Source organism: Pagrus pagrus (assembly GCF_965226575.1).
Source record: "Pagrus pagrus genome assembly, chromosome: 13".
In the NCBI taxonomy this organism is placed as follows: Eukaryota; Metazoa; Chordata; class Actinopteri; order Spariformes; family Sparidae; genus Pagrus; species Pagrus pagrus.
Genome location: NC_140197.1, coordinates 2,903,808 through 2,931,739, shown reverse-complemented (window position 1 = coordinate 2,931,739; position 27,932 = coordinate 2,903,808). Strand labels below are relative to the sequence as shown.

The 27,932-nt window shown below is 41.1% G+C and overlaps 1 protein-coding gene across 5 annotated transcripts; it reads right to left on the bottom strand.

Annotated features, from left to right (window-relative positions):
- Window positions 1-301: 301 nt before the first annotated feature.
- LOC311268756 (protein NLRC3-like) lies at window positions 302-26,547 on the bottom strand. Of its 5 annotated transcripts, none has more exons than XM_084372571.1 (11): window positions 26,518-26,547; window positions 25,477-25,627; window positions 25,231-25,350; window positions 22,753-22,907; window positions 20,727-22,563; window positions 19,515-19,688; window positions 17,791-17,964; window positions 7,504-7,677; window positions 6,298-6,471; window positions 5,809-5,982; window positions 302-1,159 (listed from the first exon to the last, which is right to left on the bottom strand). In XM_084372571.1, the coding sequence occupies exons 1-11, from the start codon at window positions 26,531-26,533 to the stop codon at window positions 1,144-1,146; spliced, it is 3,165 nt and encodes a 1,054-aa protein (XP_084228697.1). In that variant the 5' UTR covers window positions 26,534-26,547; the 3' UTR covers window positions 302-1,143. The 5 variants fall into 5 exon arrangements, with proteins under 5 accessions (XP_084228697.1, XP_084228698.1, XP_084228699.1 ...); XM_084372572.1 differs by having other exon boundaries at window positions 25,477-25,615; XM_084372573.1 differs by having other exon boundaries at window positions 25,477-25,610; window positions 26,518-26,538.
- Window positions 26,548-27,932: the final 1,385 nt, after the last annotated feature.

Below are 27,932 nucleotides of genomic sequence, written 5' to 3'. Positions count from 1 at the left end.
TGAGTTTTTGCGGCGCATGTCTATGACGTCATCAAAAGTTTGTTTGGAAAAAATCCCCGGGTGACGACAACAAGGTAGCTGAGCTGACATGATGATAACACTGGCCATTCATGACAAAATGTAGGTGAAATGAGCGAGTTTCGCGGCAGATAAATCGTATGTAGAAGCTCCATTGCCGTGGCCCCCGTGCGCTGCGGCCATGATCGGTTGGATCTAACTAACGTCCGAAGGACTCCGAGCTGCACTACAATTGTCTGTGTAAGTATATGAGCATAATTACACCTATAAATAAGGTCCAGGTGTCAAAAAACCGGAGTTCCCCTTTAATCAGAAACATGTGGAAATTGACTGCACTACTCCATCGTTCCACAGGGTGGAGCTGCAACAGAAAGCAAAACAGAAATATCCAATTAAATGTGTTAATCTACAGTTATGTTGCCATAAAGAGTGCTAATCTGGAGACATTGAAGGGTGTAACTGAGTACATTTACTCAAGAACTTTAGTTACTCTGCAGATTACATGCTGCATCAGAGCCAAAGAGCATTTTTAAATTAATTTATCGGCAATTAAAAAAAAAAAAAAAAGAAAGAAAACACTGACTTTAAACAGAAAAATGCTGAATATTGGACCGGATAATTAACCAGGCTGATGATTGGTCAACTCTTGGTAAACAGAATAATTTGCATAATTTATTTTAACTTACTTATTTACTCTTAATGTACTTTTGATACTTAAGTACATTTAATACCAGATACTTTAGACTTAGACTTTTACTCAAGCCCTGTTCGCAAGGTTAACACTTTTTCTGTCTGCTTCTACAACAGTGTTTGCAGCGATATTTTGTGTTGAGAATATGTGAGTGAATAAAAGAATAAAGATGCAGGTTCCAGGTGGAGGCCAGGTGGAGGCCAGGTCACATCCAGAGGAATACAGGGATGATGCTGGACTGGACATTGTGTGTGACAGTAAAGCTGATCTCAGAGCAGTTCCCACTGCAGCACTCTCCACTCCACCTCCCAGTAACACGGCCCAGTCAGAGCCTCTCCACCAACCAGCTGATGGTGCTGCTTCAACCTCTCTGGATCATCAGGACACAGCTGATCCTCTCAACACCTCCACCTTTCTCATCACTGTGACAGAGATCACCACGATTCCCAGCTAATGAGAGAAGCAGAGACAGTAGAAGTGATAAATGAGTGTTTACAGAGACTCCCTCCATCAGCTGTCAGTCAGTGATATAAAGACCAGCAGGACTTCAGTCCTGTTCAGACCACAAGTGGAGCGGCTGTGTAGCGTAGCCAGCTTCCTTTCAGCTCTCATGTTAACGTGTTGGAGTGAAGCTCACAGACCTGCAGACACTTTGGACATCAAGTGTGTTTACTCTGCAGGTTTCACTGAAGGACACAGTGGAAATAAACTGCTGACAGTCCCTGAACGCATCATGACTGCAGAAACAGAGAGATACTCACAGCTCACTTTAATGATGATTTACTGCTGTTAAAAAACAGAGTCTCACTCACATTTAAATATTTCATCTACTTTGGAAACATAACATGACAAATACAGTAAACATGGAGTCTGTAATGAAAATATTTGGACAAATCAAATGACACATGGGCAGATATAAATATAACGTTAAAAGGTCCTACATTGAACAGTAAAACATCAGCTGTGGTTTCTGGACTTGAGCAGAGGTTCTGGTCTGTATCCAGTCCACATGGTTACTAAATGTAATGATGCCGCTGGCTGCCAAGGTGGTGTCCAGCAAACGATGTGGGCTTTGTTGATAATTGGCGGACTTTCTGGGGAAAACCTGGTCTCATTAGGAGAGACGGCATCCATCCCACTTTGGACAGAGCGGCTCTCATCTCTAGAAATTTAACCCATTTCATTAGCCAACAACCAGCCTGACAACCCAGAGTTGGGACCAGGAGACAGAGCTGCAGTCTTACACGCTTCTCTGAGCTTCCATTAGATCAGTTGCACACCCAAAACTTCATTGAGACTGTGTCTGCCCACCGACCACCTAAATTAATTAAATTAATCAAATCAAAAGTCCACAGAAGAGGAGTTGTGCATGAAAATCTAATAAAAATTAACAGCAACTCTGCAATCTCAAAACAAGACAAGAGAATTAAATGCGGACTCCTAAATATCAGATCCCTGTCATCGAAAGCTGTACTAGTAAATGACTTAATTTCAGACTGTAATATTGATTTATTCTGTCTTACTGAAACTTGGCTGCATCCTGAAGAATATGTCAGCCTGAATGAATCCACTCCACCCAGTCACATTAATACTCACATTCCTCGAGGCTCCGGCCGAGGAGGTGGTGTTGCAGCTATTTATGACTTAAGTCTGTCAATCATTCCTAAACCTAAATTAAATTATAACTCATCTGAAAGCCTTGTTCTGAGTCTTTCACATCCAACGTGGAAAACTTTACAGCCAGTTCTATTTGTTGTAGTGTATCGAGCACCTGGTCCTTACTCAGAATTTTTATCTGAATTCTCTGAGTTTTTATCAAGTCTAGTCCTCAAATCAGATAAAGTAATTATTGTAGGTGATTTTAATATTCATGTGGATGTCATTAATGATAGCCTTAGTACTGCATTTATCTCATTATTAGACTCTATTGGCTTCTCTCAGTGTGTACATAAACCAACTCACTGTTTTGACCACACCCTTGACCTTGTTCTAGCTTATGGTATCGAGATTGAAAATCTAACAGTTTCTCCACAGAATCCTCTTTTATCAGACCATCACTTAATAACTTTTGAAGTTCTATTACTGGACTACACACCATTAGGCAAAAACTCCTTCACTAGATGTCTATCTGACAGTGCTGTAGCTAAATTTAAGGAAATTGTACCGCTGGCACTAAATTCAATGCCATGTCTTAATATAATAGAGGACTCCTCCGCTAACCTCAGTTCCTCACAAATCGATCATCTTGTTGATAGCACTGCAGGCTCATTGCGAACAACACTGGACTCTATTGCCCCCCTGAAAAGGAAACCTATAAAACACAGGAGGTTAGCACCCTGGTATAACTCGGATACCCGCAAATTGAAGCAAACATCACGGAAATTTGAAAGGAAATGGCGTTCCACCAACTTGGAAGAATCCCGCTTAGCCTGGAAAGATAGCCTTAAAATATATAGGAAGGCCCTCCGCAATGCCAGAGCAAGCTATTACTCGTCATTAATAGAGGAAAACAAAAACAACACCAGGTTTCTTTTCAGCACTGTAGCCAGGCTGACAGAAAGTCACAGCTCTACTGAACCATGTATTCCTACAACGCTCAGTAGTAATGACTTCATGAGCTTCTTTAATGATAAAATTTTAACTATTAGAGACAAAATCCATCATCGCTTGCCCTCAACTGGCACTATTGTATCTTTAAACACAGGAACCTCAGAAACAGTTGTAAATTCTGACTTATATTTAGACTGCTTCTCTCCCATCGACCTCCACCAACTAACTTCGATGGTTTCTTCATCTAGACCAACAACTTGTCTCCTAGACCCCATCCCAACTAGGTTGCTGAAAGAACCTTTACCTTTAATTAGCACATCTCTACTAGAAATGATCAACCTGTCTCTATTAACAGGATACGTACCACAATCCTTTAAACTAGCTGTAATTAGACCGCTTCTTAAAAAGCCTAATCTTGATCCAGAAGCTTTAGCCAACTATAGACCTATATCCAACCTCCCTTTCCTCTCCAAGATCCTTGAGAAAGCAGTCGCCAACCAGCTATGTGACTTTCTTCATAAAAATAGTTTATATGAGGATTTTCAATCAGGTTTTAGAGCACATCATAGCACAGAGACGGCACTGGTGAAAGTTACAAATGACCTCCTAATCGCTTCTGACAAAGGACTTGTCTCTGTCCTGGTCTTACTAGATCTTAGTGCTGCATTTGATACCATTGATCATCACATTCTACTACAGAGACTGGAACACTTAATTGGCATTAAAGGACCCGCATTAAACTGGTTTAAGTCCTATTTATCGGATCGATTTCAGTTTGTACATGTTAATGATGAGTCATCCCTGTATACCAAGGTTAGTCATGGTGTTCCTCAAGGCTCCGTGCTTGGACCCATACTATTCACCTTATATATGCTCCCTCTAGGAAATATAATTCGGAAACACTCCATAAACTTTCATTGTTATGCAGATAATACACAGTTATACCTATCAATAAAGCCAAATGAAACTAATCAGCTTACTAAACTCCATGCATGTCTCAAGGACATTAAGACCTGGATGACCTGCAATTTTCTGCTGTTAAACTCAGATAAAACCGAAGTTATAGTACTTGGTCCTAAACACCTTAGAGATGCATTATCTAATGATATAGCGAGTTTGGATGGCATTAACTTGGCCTCCAGCACCACCGTCAGGAATCTGGGAGTTATCTTTGATCAAGATATGTCCTTCAACTCCCACATAAAACAAATTTCAAGGTCTGCATTTTTTCATCTACGTAACATTGCAAAAATCAGGCCCATCCTGTCTCAAAAAGACGCAGAAAAGCTGGTCCATGCATTTGTTACTTCCAGGCTGGACTATTGTAATTATCTATTATCAGGCTGCCCTAACAAGTCTCTAAAGAGTCTCCAGCTGGTCCAGAATGCTGCAGCACGTGTATTGACAGGAACTAAGAAAAGAGATCATATTACTCCTGTATTGGCCTCTCTGCACTGGCTCCCTGTAAAATCAAGAATAGAGTTTAAAATCCTTCTCCTCACTTACAAAGCTGTTAATGGTCAGGCACCATCATATCTCCAGGAGCTCATACTACCCTATCACCCAACTAGAGCATTACGCTCCCAGAACGCAGGATTACTTGTAGTTCCTAAAGTCTCCAAAAGAAGAATGGGAGCCAGAGCCTTCAGCTATCAAGCTCCTCTTCTGTGGAACCATCTTCCTGTTTTGGTCCGGGAGGCGGACACCCTCTCTACCTTTAAGAGTAGACTTAAGACCTTCCTCTTCGATAGAGCTTATAGTTAGGGCTGGGCCAGGACATCTTAGTTATGCTGCTATAGGCCTAGTCCGGGGGACAATGACACACTGAGCTTCTCTCTCCTCCCCTCTCCTCTCCTCTCCATCTGTATACATTATGCCTGTAAACATGCCCCATCTCTGCATGTCACTGACTTACTTCTTCCCCGGAGTCCTTGTGCTTTCTAGTCCTACAGGCTCCCATGGATCCTGGCCGCAGGATTTTGGGGCAAGTTTTTCCTCACTCGAATCGAGGGTCGAAGGACAGAGGGTGTCGTCTCTGTACAGATTGTAAAGCCCTCTGAGGCAAACTGTGATTTGTGAATTTGGGCTATACAAATAAAATTTGATTTGATTTGATTTGATTTGATTTGCCGGCTTCAGTCAGACTGATCTGAGAGCTGTGAAAGATGCACTGATCAGTTCTTCAGTGTTGAAATGAGAGAACAAACACTTTGTTGTTGTTGCGTTCATGTCTACAGGAAATAAAGCTGGATCACAGCTGACAGCATCACAGGATTTATAGAGACAGTGTCCTCATTCATCAAACTGTCGGAGCATCAAATCTGATCTCAGTCGCCTTCACATCAACTCAAACACATGATCACAACAAGCTTCTGGCTCGATTGGCTGACTGCTCTCTCTATGTCTTTCTGTCCAATCATGAAGCCTGTCACTGTTCTCCACTCACAGCTTCACTGAGAAAAGCAGGAAATACTGGGCCTTCACTTTGATACTGTGTTTAGTACAATACTGCTGAAACCAGCGTGAACTGACTCCAACCCTCTACTGACCTGAGATTCTCCAGTCTACAGTGTGGACTCTCCTTCAGATCAGACAGCAGTGTCATGTCTGAATCCTGCAGCTTGTTTTTACTCAGCTCCAGCTCTCTCAGATGAGAGGGGTTGGACTTCAGAGCTGACGCCAGAGAAGCACAGCTGATCTTTGACAAACTGCAGCTCCTCAATCTGAGTAAAGTATAAATAAAAATCCATTTATAATCCAATGTGTGTAAATCAGTGTTAGTTTAGAGGATCTTCTGTTAACAGATTAAAACAAACATTAATTTCCTTTAACAACTAACTGGACATTTTCTACAGTTTCTTGAATAAACAGAAACAGTTATTTTAAGAAACAGAAGTCTGAAGACTAAATCTAGATTAAAAAAACATGAAAATATGAACCAAAGGAGATTTACAACTTCATGGATGCAAGTTATGTATGAATGTAAACCCAAATGTTAATTTAACAATACAACAGTAGCAGAGAGTCAGTGAACCGACCTCAGACTCTCCAGTCTACAGTGTGGACTCTGCAGAAAATCACACAGCAGCTTCACTCCTGAATCCTGCAGCTTGTTGTTATTCAGCCACAGCTCTCTCAGATGGGAGGGGTTGGACTTCAGAGCTGAGGCCAGAGAAGCACAGCTGATCTCTGACAAACTGCAGTCCCTCAATCTGAATGAAGAATAAATGATGTAAGTTTAGAAGACAACGCTCCTGCTTGAAAACATTCAGGACCCTATATACACTGTAGATGGTCTAAAGCACAAGGTCTAAAGCGCAATGCACTAGTGCATTTAGGGCGTGACCAAGTCCTTAATGAGGAAAATATTAGTGACATTACCTGCAGCGATCCCCCAGCAGCAGAAACTATGTGAATGTGTGTCTATGTGTATCTCTACATTAGCATGCGTATGAGGAACAGATGATAAACTTTATTGATTATTTGAAACTCCTGACTCATTTCCTTTGGAGAGTTTATAACTACAGCTTTTAGTTTTGTGATTAAACTTGCCATGATATTTGTTGCCTGACCACACCTCATTTGAAGACCAACACACCCAGGGGCACACAGGTTTGTGTAAGTACATTTGCTATTTACACAACATGCTGTGCAGCCAAACACAAAAAAAACCCCACAGAAACTGATTTAAGAATCAACTCAAGATCACAAAGTTTATAAAGATGCAAAAATGTCAGGATGAAATTTGGGGAAATGTGAACAAAAGACACCTACAATATCTCTTTTAGGAATAGTTGAGTCATAGAACCAAAGCATCTTCAGTTCCAACTATTCAGTCGGTTTTAGATTCTTAAAAAATGTTTAGAAAATAAGATAATGAATATGTTTTTATTGTCCAATAGATGAATAGAGATCAAGGTGATTTCTATTTTTATTTTATGAAACAAAGGAAACTAATTGAAATTTGAGATGAAAATCAAGAGTTGAAGATATTCAGGGTACAGTTAAACCACAAAAAGGAAGAAAACACACTTTAGCATTAAGATACTCAGTGTGGATCAGTATAATATCAGCCTTATGTCTGCAGTTTAGTGTCACCACAACTTTCACATCATATTACTCTGAGCAGTAAGTAAGAATTGATGGTGGAAATGTTACAATTCTTGGATGTATGAATATGAATTAGGTTAATTTGTTATATAAACTATTCAGATCTACAACAACAACAGAGTTAGTGAACTGACCCCAGACTCTCCAGTTCACAGATTGGACTCTGCAGAAAATCACACAGCAGCTTCACTCCTGAATCCTGCAGCTTGTTGTTACTCAGCCACAGCTCTGTCAGATGGGAGGGGTTGGACTTCAGAGCTGAGACCAGAGAAGCACAGCTGATCTCTGACAAACTGCAGCCACTCAATCTGAATAAAGAATAAATGATGTAAGTTTAGAAGACAATGTTCCTGCTTGAAATCATTCAGTGTTTAATAATCTGTTCAGAGCTGAAGAAGGTTTAGAATTTAGAAGTTTAGAAAATGGAAACTTCAAACACCTGAACCCAACAGGATGCAGGTTCAAAACTGTAAAATACAAAAAGTGACAAAACTAAGTATATGGCTACTCAAGGTGTCTAAATGTGGCGAGGTCATTACTGAGGAAGTCAGTGGGAGAGTTTATGATTTCAATTTCTGAATATTAAATGCTGGTGTGCAAAATTTGTATTGTGGTCCCAGTAATATTTGTTAGCGTGTATTGAAGTAGCAGTTCACATTATATTTTAATGCTGTTTTAATAAAAAACGGTTATATCCCGACAGGTCAAAATGAGTAAAATGACTTCATGTAAGTCTTCAAGTCAAAAAACTAAAACTAAGTCCACAAAAGTGATCACAAGTCAACATGCAACATTTCAAGCACATAAAATGTCTTTCACTTAAATTCTGCTCCTCGGCTCTTTTCTTATTAGACGTACACGTAGAGCATCTTTATAATAAAGATCATGAATTGATAACATTAAGCCTTTTACAGTGGAGGAAATAATTATTTGATCCCTCACTGATTTTGTAAGTTTGCCCACTGACAAAGAAATTAACGGGCTATACTTTTAATGGTAGGTTTATTTTAACAGTGAGAGACAGAATATCGAAAAGAAAATCCAGAAACTCACATTAAAAAAAGATAAAAATTTATTTGCATTTCATTGAGTGAAATAAGTATTTGATCCCCTACCAACCATAAAGAATTCTGGCTCCCACAGATTAGTCCTCTCGCTTTAAGAAAGTACTTCTAATCTCAACTCGTTTCCTGTATAAAAAGACACCTGTCCAAAGAGCTGTCTAAGGACATCAGGGACAAGATTGTAGACCTGCACAAGGCCGGAATGGGCTACAAGACCATTGGCAAGAAGCTGGTTGAGAAGGAGACAACTGTTGGTGCGATTATTCGAAAATGGAAGAAACACAATATGACCGTCAATCTCCCTCGGTCCGGGGCTCCACACAAGATCTCACTTCGTGGGGTATCAATGATCATGAGAAAGGTGAGGGATCAGCCCAGAACTACACAGGAGGAGCTTGTTAATGATCTCAAGGCAGCTGGGACCACAGTCACCAAGAAAACCATTGGTAACACACTACGCCGTAATGGATTAAAATCCTGCAGCGCCCACAAGGTCCCCCTGCTCAAGAAGGCACATGTACAGGCCTGTCTGAAGTTTGCCAATGAACACCTGAATAATTCAGAGAATGATTGGGAGAAGGTGATGTGGTCAGATGAGACCAAAATCCAGCTCTTTGAGATCAATTCGACTCGCCATGTTTGGAAGAAGAGGAATTCTGACTATGACCCCAAGAACACCATCCCCACCGTCAAGCATTGAGGTGGAAGCATTATGCTTTGGGGGTGTTTCTCTGCTAAGGGGACAGGTCAACTTCACCGCATCAAGGGAAAGATGGATGGAGCCTTGTACCGTGAAATCCTGGGTAACAACTAGGGCTGCACGATTAATCGTTAAAAAATCGCGATCTCGATTCACACATACACGCGATGTCATTTCTACACACGGCGATTCTGAAGCATTTTAATGTTTGAGCTGCATCATAAACAAATGCTCCTATTTTCAAGCGCCCCCAAACGCAGCACTGCCGCTGCCTCCTCCCTCAACCTATGGTAAAGCGTCTTTACAACACGTGATTCAGTGGAGGAAGCCCGGCTGCAGTTGAGTGTTTGGAAAGAGTGAGTGAGAGTTAAAGCGGAGGAAGTCTGCGGTAAGGAGGGTTGAATGGATGGCGACGAAAACCCAAGTGGTAGTGGCGAGAGTCACCCACCCACCCGAACCGACCTCGTTCCCAAAAAAGGTTCGCATTCGGTGGTGTGGAAGTATTTTGGATTTAAGCCAGTTTTGCCGGCGTTGCAGCACGGCACGGCAACACCACAAATCTCTACAATCACCTTAAACGTCACCACAAAGTACAGCATGATGAAGCCGTACAAGGCAAGAAACAAACACAGATGTCAATGCCTTGCACAATGCAACGCCATACCCACCAAACTCCAGTAGACATAAGGAGATCACAGCAGCTATCGCATATCACCTAGCCAAAGATATGGCCCCAATAAATACTGTACAACGTGAGGGATTTTGGAAGATGATAAACACTCTCGACCAACGGTACTCGATGCCCTCCCACAGCTACTTTTCAAACGTTGCACTCCCTGACATGTACAATAAGCAGCAGGCAGTGGTCGAGGCAGAATTGCGGGAAATCGATCATTTTTCCACTAAGTCTGATTTATGGTCCAGTCGGATCATGGAGCCGTATTTGAGCTTGACGGTTCATTTTATAGCGCCTGATTTCACTCCTTTATAAAGTCACAACAACAAAAACAATAATGAACTGTATTGTATTTGTATCACCACAACAAAAATTTTGGTAATAATAATAACAATAATAATAATTTTAAAAAGGCTAATAAGTTGATGTGGTATTAAGTCCATTTTTAAAAAATGTTTCCTTTTAGAGAATACAATGAAAGATTCAAGAGTTGAGCGTTCAATTCTGAAGTGCTATGTTCAGGGCCATATGCTCTAAGTTCTAAGGAAATCAGACTGTTTGATGTGCATATGATGATAAGGGGAAGTTGTTATCAGCCGCATGTCTCATTTTTTTTTTTTTACTTTTGTAAAAATCAGTTATCTTCCAATGATAGAACTACTACTATGCCTCTGCCAAAGCAATGTTTTTTTGTTTTGTTAAAGTTCATCAGTGCAAGAAACATTTTGTGAAAACAATCGTGCCAGAGAATCATGATATCAATTCTAAGCAAAAAAATCGTGATTCACATTTTTTCCAGAATCGTGCAGCTCTAGTAACAACCTCCTTCTCTCAGCCAGGACACTTAAAATGGGTCGTGGAAGGGCCTTCCAGCACGACAATGACCCAAAACATACAGCCAAGGCAACAAAGGAGTGGCTCAGAAAGAAGCATATTAAGGTCATGGAGTGGCCTAGCCAGTCTCCGGACCTTAATCCTATAGCAAATCTGTCGAGGGAGCTGAAGCTTCGAGTTGCCAAGCGACAGTCTCAGAACCATAAGGATTTGGAGTGGATCTGCAAAGAGGAGTGGTCCAAAATTCCTCTTGAGATGTTTGCAAACCTGGTTATCAACTACAAGAAACATCTGACCTCTGTACTTGCCAACAAGGGTTTCTCCACCAAGTACTAACTAATGTTTTGATAGGGGATCAAATACTTATTTCACTCAATGAATTGCAAAATAATTTATATCTTTTATTTAATGTGATTTTCTGGATTTTCTTTTTGATATTCTGTCTCTCACTGTTAAAATAAACCTACTATTATGGCTAACTGAGACCAATAAAAAGAAAAACAATCAGCCGCTGAACACGGGAGAAATTGTTGACGCGCACACTTCGCTTTATTCTTCCTCTCAAAGCGCCTTTATTTCCATATCACGGCAGCACACAGAAGCTCTAACTGCTTACAAACGTCCGTGCAAGGTTAATAAGGTAAAGGGAAGCACAATGTGATGTGATAGCGCAGCGGTCAACAGAAAATTTCACCCCTGTGGCTCACCCCACGCCATGTTCAAACGCCAACTGATGAGACCAGGTGAGTGCAATCACAAGTAACCACGGATCACACGCCCACAGTGACACACCCCTACCCACGCCCCAATGCAGTGTCCACATCCACAAACCAAGCACACACACAGACCTACATATGGCTCCTACATTCCGGCCCCTAATTATTTAAGGCAATAATTACACAACTACTAACATGTAGGAGACAAAACTTAAAAGGTTAGCAAGATATCAACATCACATTCAAAATATCTCTTACCCATGACCTAAGATTTATGGCAAATAATCCCAGTAATCATACAAATCAGTCCAAGTCCATTCACGTGCACAAATGTCCAAATCAATACAAACTGTCCATATTCAGAGTCAATGCAGCTCTTCTGGCTCCTCCGCCTCTTGAAGGCACACCTTGGTGATGGGCCTGTCCAGATAGCTGCTCCTAGTCTTGATGCGGACCCGACGCACAAGTCCTCTTCTGTCAGGGTCTGCCCGCACAATCCTTCCAGTAAGCCATGAATTATGGGGAGCCGAGTCGTCCACGATGATCACAAAATCCCCTGGCATGAAGTTTTGTCCGGTGCTCTGCCACTTCTGGCGCTCCTGAAGCTGGGGCAAATACTCCTTGACCCAGGGTTTCCAAAACAAGTCGGACATATACTGCACTTGTTTCCACCGTCGACGAACGTATATGTCCTCCCTTTGAAACACTCCTGGTGGCAATGCAGGTTTGGACTTGAGCAGCAGCAGATGATTCGGGGTCAGCGCTTCTAAGTCATTTGGATCAGTGGATGCTTTAGTTATAGGGCGGCTATTAATAATAGCCTCAACTTCACAAAAGACTGTATAGAGACACTCTTCATCCAGATTCTGTGTTCTCAAGACAGAATTCAACACTTTCCTCACAGATCTAATTAATCGCTCCCACACTCCGACGTGATGTGAACCAGTGGGCAGGTTGAAAATCCACCTGATTCCCTTCTGAAGGAGTGTGTCATTGATCTGGGCATGGTTCCATGCCACGCTTGGCCACGCTTCCCTCAATTCACGTTCGGCTCCGATAAAATTCGTGCCATTATCGGAACGCAACTCCAACACCTGACCACGTCTTGCAATGAAGGGCGTTCACAAAGGAATCTGTGTCTAAAGATGATGCCAGCTCCAGGTGTATAGCTCCCATCGCCAAACATGTAAAGATTACACCGTACCTTTTCGCTGTTCCCCTTCCCCGCTTGACCTCAAACGGTCCAAAGCAATCCACTCCCACTCTGGTATATGGAGGCTCATCAGGTGAAACTCTGTCCTGGGGAAGATCTGCCATGCGCTGATGTCCTGGGGCAGCATGTAATCTACGACAGACAACACATTTGGATAAAGTCTTCCTTATTGCAATGCTAGCACCAGGAATCCAATATCTTTGGCGTAACTTTGCCAACATGTGGTTATGTCCACCATGACCTGTCTGCTGATGTACATGATGTAAAATGAGGTCAGAAATGTGAAGATCCTTGGCCAGTATAGCAGGATGTTTTGCCTCATCTGGCATGGCTGTTCTGTTAAGTCTGCCTCCAACTCTTAGAACACCTCCTTCGAGTATGGGATCAAGCTTGCAAAGGTGACTGGTCCTCTTCACACTTTCTCCCTTTTGCAAACTAGTTATCTCTTCTGGAAACCGCTTCCTTTGACAAAAACAGACAATTGCGGTTTCTGCCTTGTCAAACTCTTCAAGTGAAAGAGGCCCAAGGGCAGCATGAGCCTTGACACTCTGCATCTCCTCTTCTATCTTCTTCTTGAGCTGTTCTTCATCCAGGCCAGATTGAGCAAGAACAGCTTTCAATTGCTTCCTCCTTCCAACAAGATCCCACAGCCAACTCTTGAACCTGAGAAGCCAGCCCACCATCCTTTTCAACCTGATCCAAGAAGAGAAATGATTCATAAAACTCAATGATGTCCGCCTGCTCATTAGCTTAGATGGCATTCACGGAGATGACAGTCTTGATCTCAGGATCTTCTGAAAAGACATTTCCAGACAAATCAGGATTTATTGGCCACTTCATTTCAGGTTCGACAAGAAACTTGGGCCCAGACACCCAACTATCGCTCTTCAGGAAGGACTCAACCCTGGCTGCTCTTGAAGCCAAGTCTGCAGGATTGCTGGATGTATTCACATATCTCCACTGAGATGAGTAGGTCGAGGTAAGTATCTCTGAGACCCGATTTGCAACAAATATCTTGAACCTTGACGTTTCATTCCTGATGTACTTTAATAGACTGTCAGTCTGAAAAATGGACTCCTGCAGCGGCATTTGCAGCGTGGGATGGTGATCGATATCAATGGAGGTACACGTGCCTTTCCCATTATAAAGGCACTGTGTGCCTGTCCACAGATGTTATGCAGCAACAGGTAGGTCACGGTTCCATACCCATCCTCACTCGCATCTGCGAAGTGGTGGAGCCGAGCAGAAGCAACTTCCCCAAAGTTGAGAGGTTTTAAGCACCTGTCGACCTTAAACTCCTCAAGCCGATGTAACTCATTTAGCCAGGCCCTCCATTCCTGGGCCACAATGAGGGGCAAGGCATCATCCCAACCAAGCTGTCGCCTACACAAGTCTTGAAGGATCCTTTTGGCGGATAGCACAACGGGCGCCAGAAATCCTAAAGGATCGTAAATAGAGCTGACAGTGGACAAGATCCCTCTCCTTGTTAGAGGTCTGTCCCGGAGCGTGATTTTAAACTTGAATGAATCTGACTGGACACACCATTGCACCCCTAAGGCTCTTTCCATAGGCAAGATGTCATTGTCCAAGTCCAGATCCTTCACCTCTATGGCTCTTTCCTGTTGAGGTATGGCAGCGATGACAGCACGTCTGTTGCTAATCCATTTAGTGAGCTTGAAGCCTCCTTTAGCACAAAGCGCGCAAAGTTCTTCATAAAGTGAGACTGCCTCCTCTTCTGAACCAACAGACACAAGGCAGTCGTCGACATAAAAAATTATGCAACACAGAATCAACTGACCTTGGACTGAACTGTTCCTTGTTGTCATCTGCACACTTTCTTAAGGCAAAACTTGCACAACTTGGAGAGGATGTGGCGCCAAACAGATATGCAACCATTCTATATTCCACCAGATCCTGGCCATGGTCTCCGTCCGGCCACCAAAGAAACCTTAAGAGGTCTGCGTCAACACTTGGTACCTGATGGAACATAGCCTCAATGTCCGCCATTAGTACTACAGGCTCCTTTCGGAATCTGGTCATGACCCCCACCAGCGAGCTAGTCAGATCAGGGCCCTGGACGAGCTGGGCATTTAAAGATGTTCCCCGGAATGAAGCTCCACAGTCAAAGACCACCCTCATCTTTCTCTTCTGTTGGTGGTACACACCATGATGAGGTATGTACCATACCCTACCATCGCAGCGCTCCAGATCCCCGGCCGGGACACTCTCAGCATAACCTTTGGAAATTATATCACTCATGAAGTTGGTGTAGTCAGCATGGAATGAGCTGTCCCTGTTAAACCTCCTTTTGAGACTCAGAGCACGCTGTTCTGCAACAGTTCTGTTGTTAGGCAGTTTGACATCATCTTGTCTCAAAGGTAAACCAACACTGTAATGACCATCCACCAATGTGGCAGACTTGTTGACCAACTTCATGAAATGACAATCTTCTTTCGATAATCCAAGCTGTTCATCCTGTGCACATTCAGGGAAATCGGCCTTTGTTTGCTGCTCCCACAATTCCTCAAGTCTTGAAACAGAAATCCTATTGACAGTGGCACGTCGCTGCATACAAGCAGCGTCACTGCCGAAGTCTCCTCTGAGAGGACCGTTTACAGTCCAGCCTAACACAGTTTTGACTGCGTATGGACCTCCGTTTGTGCTCCAAACAACCTCCCATGGCTCTAGAGCAATAGGAACATTAGTACCAATCAGAAGATCTACCCCTGAATCGATCTCTGAAATTTTCACATGTTCCAGGTGTGGCCATCTTTGAAGATCTTCCTGTCGAGGAATGTTACCTTGATGGACAGGCATGCTTTTCTGAGTGAATATGTCAGGCAGCTCACAGAAACAATCTGTGTCCAATCCAGCTACCTCCAGGTCTGAAACAATGTGACGTCTGTCCGTCCCGGGAGAGGGATCCCTCCTCTGTGATTTGTGAATTTGGGCTATACAAATAAAATTTGATTTGATTTTCTTTGATTTGACTATCGACAGCTTTCTCCTGACCCATTGCTCGTAGGAGAGTTCTTCTCCCTGTGAGATTCAGCTTGTTCATGAGTGTTATGAATTCCCCTGGGAGATGTGAAGCAGGTGAAGTGTAAGGGCCAGGTGAGGTTAAGGTAGACTGATTCACGTACACAACACAGAAACACATGACGAGATGGGAGGTAGCTCACTTAACCCCGTGAGTGGGTGGAGCTGAGGAACCTATATTACCTGGTCTGGAGGCGGAGGTTGGGGACTTCCGGGGATTGGAGACGAAGAGGTCTCCACGAGGAGAGACCACGCTGGCGACACACACCCACACACCGCACCGGAGTCACACATTAAATGAACTAAGAACCAAGAATCACGCGTGAACTCGGCCACAACGAAGTAGTACCTACTGTAAGTGATCAATATTTCATCTCCTTTCTTTGACTTCACTTGAACAGGAAGTATGGAGAGTGTACAGTCGTGATCACCGGCCCCAGTAAGCCCGCTGGATTGCACAGAGATTAAAGCCCTTCTGTTAGCTGTCTCTGGCCCCATGTTAGCTTGCTCTGAAACAGCTTCCTTTTCCTTAGAATGGATATGCAACATGGTAGGATGTTTCAGATTGCATACTTTACACGAAAGACGCTTGCGACAATCTTTGCTCCTGTGCCCAATGCACAGACAGCCAAAACACACCCCATTTTGTTTCAAGAAAGACATTTTTTCACTGTGTGACTTCCTTTCCAACCCTTCCACCCCTACCCACGCACCAATGCAGTGTCCACATCCACAAACCAAGCACACACACAGACTTACATATGGCTCCTACACCTACCATTAAAATTATAGACCATTCATTTCTTTGTCAGTGGGCGAACTTACAAAATCAGTGAGGGATCAAATAATTATTTCCTCCACTGTATGTGATAAGCAGGACGCAGCTTCTTCTGTAACAATGAAGTTAAAAGGACCATAGACTTGTGTGATTATATAAAAATTGACTGAAAATAAAAATTGAAACTGAAAGTTCCAGTTTTGATCTCAAATCATTAAAAAAAAGAAATCTTAAACATTTTTTGAGAGGGGAGTGAGGTTGTGAGTGAGATCATAATAAAGAAGGCTCAGGGCTGTCCCCAATTATGTTGCCTTCAGGAAATGTGGAAACTTTGAGAAATATGACCCAACACTTTCTATACACTGTATTCACCTGATTAGCAGTGAATTAAGTGATGCTCAGGACAAAGTTACATTTAACAAGCTGTTTTAGAACCACCTGTGGCAATTATCAATATATTTGAGCAATAAAATATGCCAGATTGTGAAGTTTAACAGCCATGCTTTAAAAGATGATGTTTCCCATTTGCACATAGGACTGTGAACGCAGCGCAGTATCACGGATACCCCTGGTGACATGATAACCTCTTGCACGAACAAGTTTAAATGGCAACAACCCATGAAACATTAAAACTGGACTGCCTGGACCAATGGCACAACTCTGTTGTTCACTCACTATGTCACAGACTAATGTTGTTGTAAGGCTTGCTCCAGGCCAAAAGGGCTTACATTAATATTATTGACAGTGTGCTGCTACTTCAATAAAAACGTAGTGACTTCACCTCTTAAACTCTACCAGCTCCACCAGTGGATCCAGCTACACAATCTCATGTTGTGCAGCCAAACACAAATAAAAACTCACAGAAACTGACTCAAGATCACAAAGTTCCCAGACATTAACAAATGTTAGGATTTAGCATTAAGATAGTCAGTGTGGATCAGCATCATATACCTTATGTCTGCAGTTTAGTGTCACCACAACTTTCACATCATATGAATCTGAGCACAGAAGGAAAATATGGTGGTGGAAATTTAAAACTGCATTAACATTTCAGATCTACAACAGTAACAGAGCAAGAATGAACTGACCTTAAAATCTCGAGTCTACAGTGTGAAATCAAAATATTTTTACTTCAACTTCTCAACTTTATCAATTTAAATCAAATGTTAGTTCAGTTCTTCTGTTAACAGATTAAATTATAAACATTTTTTTACTTTAACAACGAACTGAACATTTTCTACAGTTTCTTGAAGAAACAGAAGTCTTTTGCAACTGAAGACTAAATTTAGTTTAAAAAAAATGAAAATATGAACCAAAGGAAATCTATAACTTTATCAATGTAAGTCATGTATGAATGTAAACTCAAATATTAGTTAGCAGTAACAGAGTCAGTGAGCTGACCTCAGAATCTTCAGTCTACAGTTTGGACTCTGTAGAAAATCACACAGCAGCTTCACTCCTGAATCCTGCAGGTTGTTGTAGCTTAGCTCCAGCTCTCTCAGATGGGAGGGGTTGGACTTCAGAGCTGAGGCCAGAGAAGCACAGCTGATCTCTGACAAACTGCATTCATTCAATCTGAATAAAGAATAAATGATGTAAGTTTAGAAGACAATGTTCTTGTTTGAAATAATTCAGTGTTTAATAGACTGAATCAATGTGATGTGCTAGCAACAGTCACTTCCTGGTAGACAGGACGTATACACATGAACCCGACAAGATAGAAGTTAAAATCTGTAGATGTCAGCAAACAACTATTTGTTATATAAAGAGATAGTGAAGTCATGGTGCCCTGGACACAGAATGGCAATTTATTTGCAATGAATCATATTTTGTGTTGCCATCTACTGGTCAGCAGTAATTCACAGTCAACAAAATTCTTCAGCCTTGGAGACAATTAGTCTGTAGGTAATGTGTATAAATAATTATCACCACATTTTTGAAGGAATGTCAGGTAACACTTTACAGTACACAAAAATGTGAGAAGTTTTTATTTATTTATTTATTTTGAGGGTCGTTTTGGTTTCAGAAAAAATTGAACTGAACTGTCTACTGTAGCACTTGAGCATCAACTATTACTTTGACTAAACTTAAAAAAAGCTTTTTTTCCAGTGTACTTCAGTGTTTTTATGAGTATTTAAATATATGCATGAGAACGAGCTCGACCCTCCCTACACACTCAAAACTCCTCAACACTCACTGAACAGACAGTGACTGATGTCAGTTTGATGTTTCACTTCACTTGTTGGGGAACTCAAAAAGTAACTAAGTATTAAGTAATTAGTACGAATGAATCATCACTAGAGTTTGTCCTCTAAGCAGCTGGTTTATCAGGAACGACTCATAAAGAAAGGGGTCAGTATGTTGATTCATGGATATTTATGAACTAATCATGACATCATTTTTTATTAATATAGTATCTCCCAGTCTGTTCTTCAGAAATTCCTCATTACTGTATCTATTAAATATAGTAGTAACTACTCTCATTTTGTGTAGAACATTGTAAAGTGTTATTGAATGTTATTTTATAAACTTTTCTATTGTTTTGATCAAACTATGTGTATAATACTGATAATATTTGTCAAATGATGAAGTCAAAACAGTTTGAAACATTCTGTTCTGATTAACATTTGCCATTTACATAAATGGTCCAGCTACTCTACAGTAGATGGATAAATACCACCACAGGTAAGAGGAAAAAATATTTTTATACCCTGGGCTGGCTGATAACTGGATTCTGATTGACTGCAGGCTGTCCATAAACTTTTGATATACCAACAACTCTGGAAGTACTCGAGTAGTTCCAGTGAAACTGTCCGTTCTAAATGACCCTGTATCTAAAATTAGTGGGACTGGCATAATCTGGATGCTCACACTTAAAAGGTAGAAATACATTAAATGGAAAAAACAAAAATCGAACAAACAAAAACACTGAATAGAGTCCTTCAGTGCAACATCTTCTGAGCACCACAGGATGGAGCCATTTGGATACACAGAAAATGTCTCAAAGAACTGACATTTCTTCCGATTTATGCTGCTGCTAATCTTCAAAGTTAATTAACTTAACTGTTTAAGTCTCAGTCAAGGGTTTGAATTGAATATATGGAAAAACAAGACAATGCACTGACCTCATAATCTCGAGAGCACAGTTGTGACTCTCCAGTCCAACAGACAGCAGCTTCACTCCTGAATCCTTCAGGCTGTTTAAACTCAGGATCAGCTCTCTCAGATGGGAGGGGTTGGACTTCAGAGCTGAGGCCACAACTTCACAGTGAGTCTCTGAGAGTCCACAGTAAGAAAGTCTGTCATGACACAGATATTACAAAGATGTTATTATGAAAGAGGACACTTTATATTTACTTTTCAAAACAGTTTTAAACATTCTGTTCTGATTAACATTTGCTATTTACATTAGTGGTTCAGCAAACCTTCATCTTACCTGTGTTTGACATGAAACAGTTATTCTCATCACTCTCTAAAATACTTTAAATCTTTGTTATATTTTAATCTTGCAGATGAAGGAAGAGAAAATGTAGTTTCATTTGGGTTTCCATGATGTTCACAGTCTTTCAGTGTGGTCTGATCCTACGTTTTTGCCAAAAAGTTAGATTAGTTTATGCCCAACACAGTGTTAGCATGAGGGTGTGAGTGCCAAAATTAACATCATCGCACGTCTTGTGTCAGCATGTGGGCTCCACAAATCATGATGCTGAATGATCGTGCACCTCACGGATTAAAGATGGATGAGTTTGACGTTTAAAAAAAACATCTAAGAAATCTACATTTTAATGATTAATATTTTCCCAGCTAATACAGATGCGATTCAGAACAGTTGACTACAATAAAGACGTAAATGATTTACACTTTTATGGTGTTGTCATTGGTGATTTTGATTTATACACCTACTGTCTTTTCAAATGCTATTGTACATTGTCATGTATGTCATGTATAAAAGGTAAAGTAGAACCTTTTATTTGTGCTGGAACTTTTTGGTCCATTTGTGAAATGTCTCTAAACCGACATAATGATAACAATAACTGCATGAAAAAAATTCTCAAGGACTTTAGAAACATCACGTGAAAAATGATACAGATCTTATTTTAAACTCTTCAGTAAAGTGGTTAAAAAAACCTCTTTTATTAGTTTCACCAGGGTTTCTTCTATCACCCAAAGGAAGATTATTAGAAGAAAAACAGTGAAACATTTTTTTATAATAATCACAATTGTATTTAAAATGTAAGCGCTATTTCAAAATAAATTATTTTATAGTATGTATATCTGAAGAATTAAACTGCTAATCTGCACTGATTTATAATGTTGATAATCACATCTGGACTCACAGAGCCTTCCTGCAGTTCCTCACAGCTGGAATCAGTCTCAGTCGTCCCTCCTTTGATGTTTTGTACTTCTGCAGGTTCAACTCATCCAGAACCTCCTCTGACATCTGCAGCATGTAGGCCAGAGCTGAGCAGTGGATCACAGAGAGTTCCTTCTCTGATCTGTCCTCTGTCTTCAGGAACTCTTGGATCTCCTGATGAACTGAGTGGTCGTTCATCTCCATGAGACAGTGGAAGATGTTGATGCTTCTGTCAGGAGAGACATCATCTCTGTTCATCTTCTTCAGGTTGTTGATGGCTCTCTGGATGATTTTTGGACTCTTGTGTGTCTGACTCAGCAGACCTACTAAGAGACTCTGGTTGGACTCCAGAGAGAGGCCATGAAGGAAGCGAACAAACAGGTCCAGGTGACCATTTTTACTTTCGAGGGATTTCTCCATGGCTCTCCTCAGGAAGTAATCCAGGGATCGGTAACTGGCCTTGTGGCCAAAAAAAACCAAATAGATCTTCTTAAAAATAGACTTTGGTTTTGAGTTTTTTAGGAAAGCCTTCAGTACCTTTGTGTTCATGTTGGTGTGACAGTGGAACATGTAGACTGCAGCCAGAAACTCCTGAACGCTCAGATGAACAAAGCAGTAGACTGTTTTCTGGAAGATCACACTCTCTCTTCTGAAGATCTCTGTACAAACTCCTGAGTACACCGAGGCCTCTGTGACATTAAGACCACACCGCTCCAGGTCTTCTTGGTAGAACATGATGTTTCCTGTCTCCAGATGTTCAAACGCCAGCCTCCCCAGCTTCAGAAGAACTTCCCTGTCAGCCTCCGTCAGCTCCTGTGGACTCATCTCATGTCCCTCATCGTACTTCTGCGTCTTCCTCTTTGTCTGAACCAGCAGGAAGTGTGAGTACATGTCAGTCAGGGTCTTGGGCAGCTCTCCTCTCTGGTCTGTAGTCAACATGTGCTCCAGAACTGTAGCAGTGATCCAGCAGAAGACTGGGATCAGACACATGATGTGGAGGCTCCTGGAGGTCTTGATGTGTGAAATGATTCTGCTGGACAGATCTTCATCACTGAACCTCCTCCTGAAGTACTCCTCCTTCTGGACTTCAGTGAAGCCTCGTACTTCTGTTACCCTGTCAACACGTGAAGGAGGGATCCGATTGGCTGCTGCAGGTCGGGAAGTTATCCAGACGAGAGCCGAGGGAAGCAGCTTCCCCTTGATGAGGTTTGTCAGTAGCACGCTGACTGATGACTTCTGTGTGACATCAGACACGACCTCATTATTGTTGAAATCCAGGGAAAGTCTGCTTTCATCCAGGCCGTCAAAGATGAACAGAAGTTTACAGACAGCGAGCTTCTCTGCTGTCACCTTCTGTAATGTTGGATGGAAAACATGGAGCAGCCTGAGAAGACTGTACTGCTCATCTCTGATCAGGTTCAGCTCCCTGAACGAGAGCAGAACCAGCAGACTGACATCTTGGTTTTCGGAGCCCTCTGCCCAGTCCAGAGTGAACTTCTGCACTGAGAAGGTTTTTCCAACTCCAGCAACGCCGTTGGTCAGAACCACTCTGATGTGTCTCTGTTGGTCAGCTGAGGCTTTAAAGATGTCGCTGCACTTGATTGGAGTGTCATGGAGGGTCTTGGAAACTGTCTCCAGCTGCCTCACCTCATGTTGGGTATTAACCTCTTCACTCTGTCCCTCTGTGATGTAGAGCTCAGTGTAGATCCTGTTGAGGAGGGTTCCACTTCCTGTTCCATCACTTCCTTCAGTCACACATTCACATCTCCTCCTCAGACTGATCTTATGTTCTTCTAAAGCCTCCTGCAGAACACTATCAGCTGAAAGAGAAGAAAATATTCTGGGATTAAATTGAGAGCAAGAATCTTGATTAAATAAAAATGTTTTTGAATGAATGATATTCATGATAATATTAAATGCTCTACATAACACAACAATTGTTCCTTTAATAAATTAAAAACTCCTGTTTTCAGACATGATGACATCAGCAGACAGATATACAGTATTACTTTGTCCAGTGTTAGTCTGACTGACAGACTGGTCCCAGCATGAGGTGATACACTGTCTGTGTCCACAGCTGGTAGAGACTGGATCCTTCAGGACATCCTCATACAAAGTACAACAGGACAGCTGCTCCGCCACAAAAACACTTCCCTTCACCTTCCTGGCGAGATAAAGGGAAATCAACCTGATTAGAAACCATAGTTTTATTTCAGTATAGAAAATAAGCTGTGTTTAGCTTTGACTAAAACAGAATAGGAGATACTCTCCTCTTGATAAGACAACAATCTCAGTCACAGCAGTCGAGCCTCACAACGCAGTGACTCGTGTTCAAACTGTAAATGCTTTTATTGATAAAGATGTTTAACCTCATTAGTCACACAACAGATCTATGTTGAGGATGACAGAAGCTGAAACCGGTTTTCTGTAGGATGGCTTTGGGTTTTGTACTACTGAGTGCCGATTCATATTTAATCAATCGGTGCCAAATGTTGGTACCTGAGAGCACATCTTTACAGAAATGTTATAAAGAGAAAGACAGAGTGAGAAAGTCACCCCAAAACTCAGCTCCTGGCTGCGCCTGATATTCCTGCCCGCCCTGCTTTTTAGTTTACTAACATAGTGAGCAATGATTTTTAGAATTTCTCAAACCTTTGTATAAAACCAACAACAAGTGCATACCGTCTGAGGAAATATTAAAGAATGCATTCTTTGATTCCCAAATTGATTTTGTATAACAAGCGCTTTGCCTGTTAGCTCGATGCTAAGACATAATGGATATTCCCCTCAAAGTGATAACTGAGGTTAGCATTGAGACCGCAATAATAGTATATTTATAAATTACAAAAAATGTTTTATTATTACAGAGAGAGTAAAGTACTGTTGGGTACTGGTATCAGTTCAAATGTGAACAGTATCCTACTCTTGACAGGCTTGCAGAAGCAAGCAATACATTTTTTCTGGCAGCTTGACAGCATTTTTCAGATTTTATCTTTGTGCTCGTCCTCATCCTGATGTTCCAGTGGTAATTCTTGGCTTTTTAACAGATCATTTAATCTTTTTTGCACGTTGTCAAACTCAGGAATTTATTTCTTCCATCGCAAAAAAACACACCATATGAGTAGGTCTGGGCGATATGGCCAAAACTGTTATCACGATATGTTTTTTCATATTGATCAATGTCGATAATTATCACGATATACAGTATATTTAACAATAATAATGTTGAATTGACAGTTTTAAGAGTATTTTCCTTACGGCAGAACCCAAAACAAACCAGAAGGTTAATTATGGTTTATAAAATACAATTATTTATTGTCAGAATGAATAAGTGACAAACATTCAACAGAACCAACCAACCAAATGGCTTTATGTTTAACACTGGATAAATAAAATGATGAATATGTACAACAAATTGCTTGTTTCAAACGTGTCTCAAACATTTTAGAGTTAGTGTACTGAACTGAACATTGATTAAAGAAAATAAAATAAAAAGGTAAATGTTGAGGATGATTAAGCTACTGTATTCTTTGAATATTGCACATTCTTGAGCTTGCAGGTAGTTGTTCAGTTCAGCTTTAATGCCTCCTCCAACTTTACCCTACACTCTGCGTAGAGCTGATTTTTCAACCATGCTTATAGGCATCATATCTTTAGCGATACAGTACGTAACTGCGCTGGTTATGTCTTTGTGTCGCTTGACGCTAGCATAATAGCGCTAACTCATACTTTCGGAGTACTGTTTGGGACGGTACCTTTTGAGATGATGGAAGAGGTTGGTGGTGGCCAACACATTTTGCACCTAATGGTGGTCTGTCCTTTGTCAGACTTCAGGTAGCCGAACTATTTCCAAATAGCAGAAGTGGTGTGACCTTTCTTCGGTACAATTTCTTGGTCTTTGTCAGTTTCCTCTCACTGGGTTTGCTAGTCGGCCCGCTCAATTTCTTGTGTCGGCTAAACACACAGGTGGTCACTGTCATTCTGAGATGTTGCGAGTGGGAGGGGCCGGAAACATGCATCAACCACATGCATTTGTTTCTCTGCTGTGCGATTGGCTGTTGGTGTAGTGTTTTCTAGGTAGTGGAAAACGACCTAAAAAAAGAAAAAAAACTTTATCGAAAATAATTGTCATAAATGTATCATCGTTATCGTGGAAAATGTTATCGTGAAAATGATCGAGATGGTTTTATCGCCCAGCCCTACATATGAGTCATCATCAACTTTTAGGACTGACTGACTAACAAACACTATGAATGGACTTGCGTAACTCACTAGCCAACATTAACACTACAGACAACCCATTATGCAACACTCTGTAGGAGCCACTGTTACACCAGTTCATTCAAAAAGAATCTGATGCTGCTGATATGTAATTGTATAAAGTATCAAACACAACCCACCTTTTCTAATGTAATGTCCACTAAAACAAATAATGTACTACAAACATTTAATGGTCATGATAAAACTGTATAATATATATCTCTTACCGTGTGTCTGAGGGTCCAGGTTCGTTACTTAAGTCTGGAGGAAAATCTTTTGACCAGTCACTTTTCATAGACAGACAGCTGGTGACTGGAGACTCTACTCTCGGTCTGTGATGCGGATTTCTGGAAACACCAACATGTTTTTATTAATTTCATGTCAATCACTGTTAATTATCAATACACATCTAACTACACAAACTGGTGATACTGAAAGTTTGGTCGTTAAAAAGTAGCTGACAGTGTTCTTACTGTGTGTCTGAGGGTCCAGGTCCATTACTGAAGTTCTGAGGTAAACCTTTGGACCGGTCACTCTTCATAGACAGACAGCTGGAGACTGGAAACTCTGCTCCGTCTTCCTCTTCCTCCACACAATCACTCATCTTCTGCACTTCAGAAAGCACTGAGGTAAATATGTAGCACATGGAAGGAGAACAACATGAAGACAAACAGGTGAAACAAGATGCAGTGGAGGGGGGTGTAAAATGGAGATGGTGAAGCCTGCAGACTCATCACCCAATGTGATGCTAAACACAAGTGACATTTATTAGGACTGGCCATGTCTATGTCTAATTAAAGGGATGTCCCTCAGTATGATGTCCTGCTCTGTCCGCTCAAGGTCTCCACTTCTTGCCTGCAGACGTTGTTCCTTTATTGTTGTCATGTTCCCGGATCACTCAAGTTTTATAACAACTCATGTTAAATTGGAAATAAATGTTTGTTCTGGAATCTTATACTTGAAATTTCGACGAAAACATTTTGCGGCTTTGAGTTTCAGCTTTAAAATGTCAGTGGTTAAATGTCTAAAAGAATCCAGTTATAACAAAATATGTTAATACTGAAACAGCGATCTGGATCCTTCTGACCAACAGGACAGTGCAGGATCTACTTTGGTACAACACATATCTTCAATGAGTGAACAGTGAAAGTTTTACTGTTAAACTATGTTGCCAGGTGAACCTGAAGTGGCAGACAAAACATTGACAATACAATTCATAAAACACAACTGCTGTCGTCTTCTGGACTTGAGTCAGTCTGAGAAATAAGCAACATAACACTGACTGAGCTCAGAACACAAGAGTCATGAGACAAGTGTGTTGAAGAGGCTCAACCCAGACACACACACACACACACACACACACACCGTAAAAAAACATCCACCTCCTGGTCGGTTTTCTTTAAATATGAGCTTGATGTCTCTTGTTCAATGTGAATTTTGCAGCTAATCCCGCTGTACTCACGGATGAATCAGAGACTCTGACTGTAAAACAATAATGTAGAAATAAAACTCACCCTGCCTCAGACGCATTTTCCTCCTCCTGCATCTCTCTTGACTCAAAATGGCGTCTGAACACTTTCACTTTCATGTCCCCTCCCGTCAGTGTTGCTCCTCCTCTGGTCATTTACTGTAAATCACTAGTGTACTTTTTCTGTGATGACCTCCCTCTGCTTGAACAGCTCAAACTAACATAGATAAACCAAACACAGCAAACTAAGATCAGATTGCTGTCAGACAAACCTCCACTAGTCAGCTGAGTTTACCTCCCTGCACAATGTTTCTGGTTGTAGATCAGCTCTTCAACTTGAGCTCTGTGCTGGAACAGCTTCTTCACAGACATGTTGCTGCTCGTCTTTGTAACATCAGAACAACTTTGTCACTTTCCTGACCAACTCTTTTCATAAAACACACACATCATCACAAACTCATTTGGAAGATGGAAGCTACGTTTCAGGACATCTCTGAAGGTTTTCACTCAGATAACTAAACTAAATAAACCCAAAAGAATATGTGGAAAAATTCAGAAACTGTTTTTTATTTATTTATTTATTTTTAATGAAGAGGAAAACACAACCGTCCACCTTCTGAGTTCAAGTTCATCTCTTATCCAGAACTGAGACGACGGCGGTGGCGATAGAGCCTGACGCAGTCCACAGCTAGCGAGCTAGCTAGCAGCACCCGCAGCCGTTAACGTCTTTTTCTACATGTTGAATTAAAAAACAGACATTTTGTTGCCAAACGTTCATCACCTGGTCAGCACTGCATTACTTCACATTACCTTGTTATTGTGTTGTTGCTTCCTCAACCTTCTTCCTTTTCCTTTTCCTTTTCTCGACGCCTGACGGTTTGATTGAACTATCACCACTGACACAGAAAACTGTCGAGTCTGGAATTTCTGACAAAAATTGGGATTTGGGTTTCGTTATCAATATTTTACTGTTATTAAGTAAATGATTGATACATAAATGCAGATACTTCAAAACTAAACCCTGTCTGATAAACATGAAGAATGAGTTAACAGTGCAAAGTAAATCTCTGTCCATCATGAAGATAAAGAGCTGTCAAAGTATTCTCTTTATTCACTCTGTACAAAATAATTTGAGACGAGCCCTGCTTCCTTTATTCTTTATTTTATTTATTCATTATGATGATGATTCTTTTTTTCATTTTTTACTTATTTGTTTCATTCATCTGTGTCCTTTTTACTCGTCTCTGAACGAGTTGTACTTCATTTCATACACTCTGAACCTTTTCTCTGTCTCTCTTACTCAAACAGAAACTGGGTTTGTGATATGATGGTTGAAAGTGTCTTTTTATGTCTACATTTGCCTTATTGAATAAATATATATAAAAATAAAAAATAAAAACAAGCAGGCTACGGGTCCCTGTAGAGTTTTGACAGAGAGACAGAGTTTAAAGCATTAATAAA

Excerpts from the sequence above, each read along its gene's own strand:
- LOC311268756 (XM_084372571.1), bottom strand. Across the intron at positions 17,965-19,514 it reads TGTGCTCTCGAGATTATGAG|ATTGAATGAATGCAGTTTGT; the intron begins GTCAGTGCATTG and ends TTCTTTATTCAG. Across the intron at positions 7,678-17,790 it reads TGTAGACTGAAGATTCTGAG|ATTGAGTGGCTGCAGTTTGT; the intron begins GTCAGCTCACTG and ends TTCTTTATTCAG.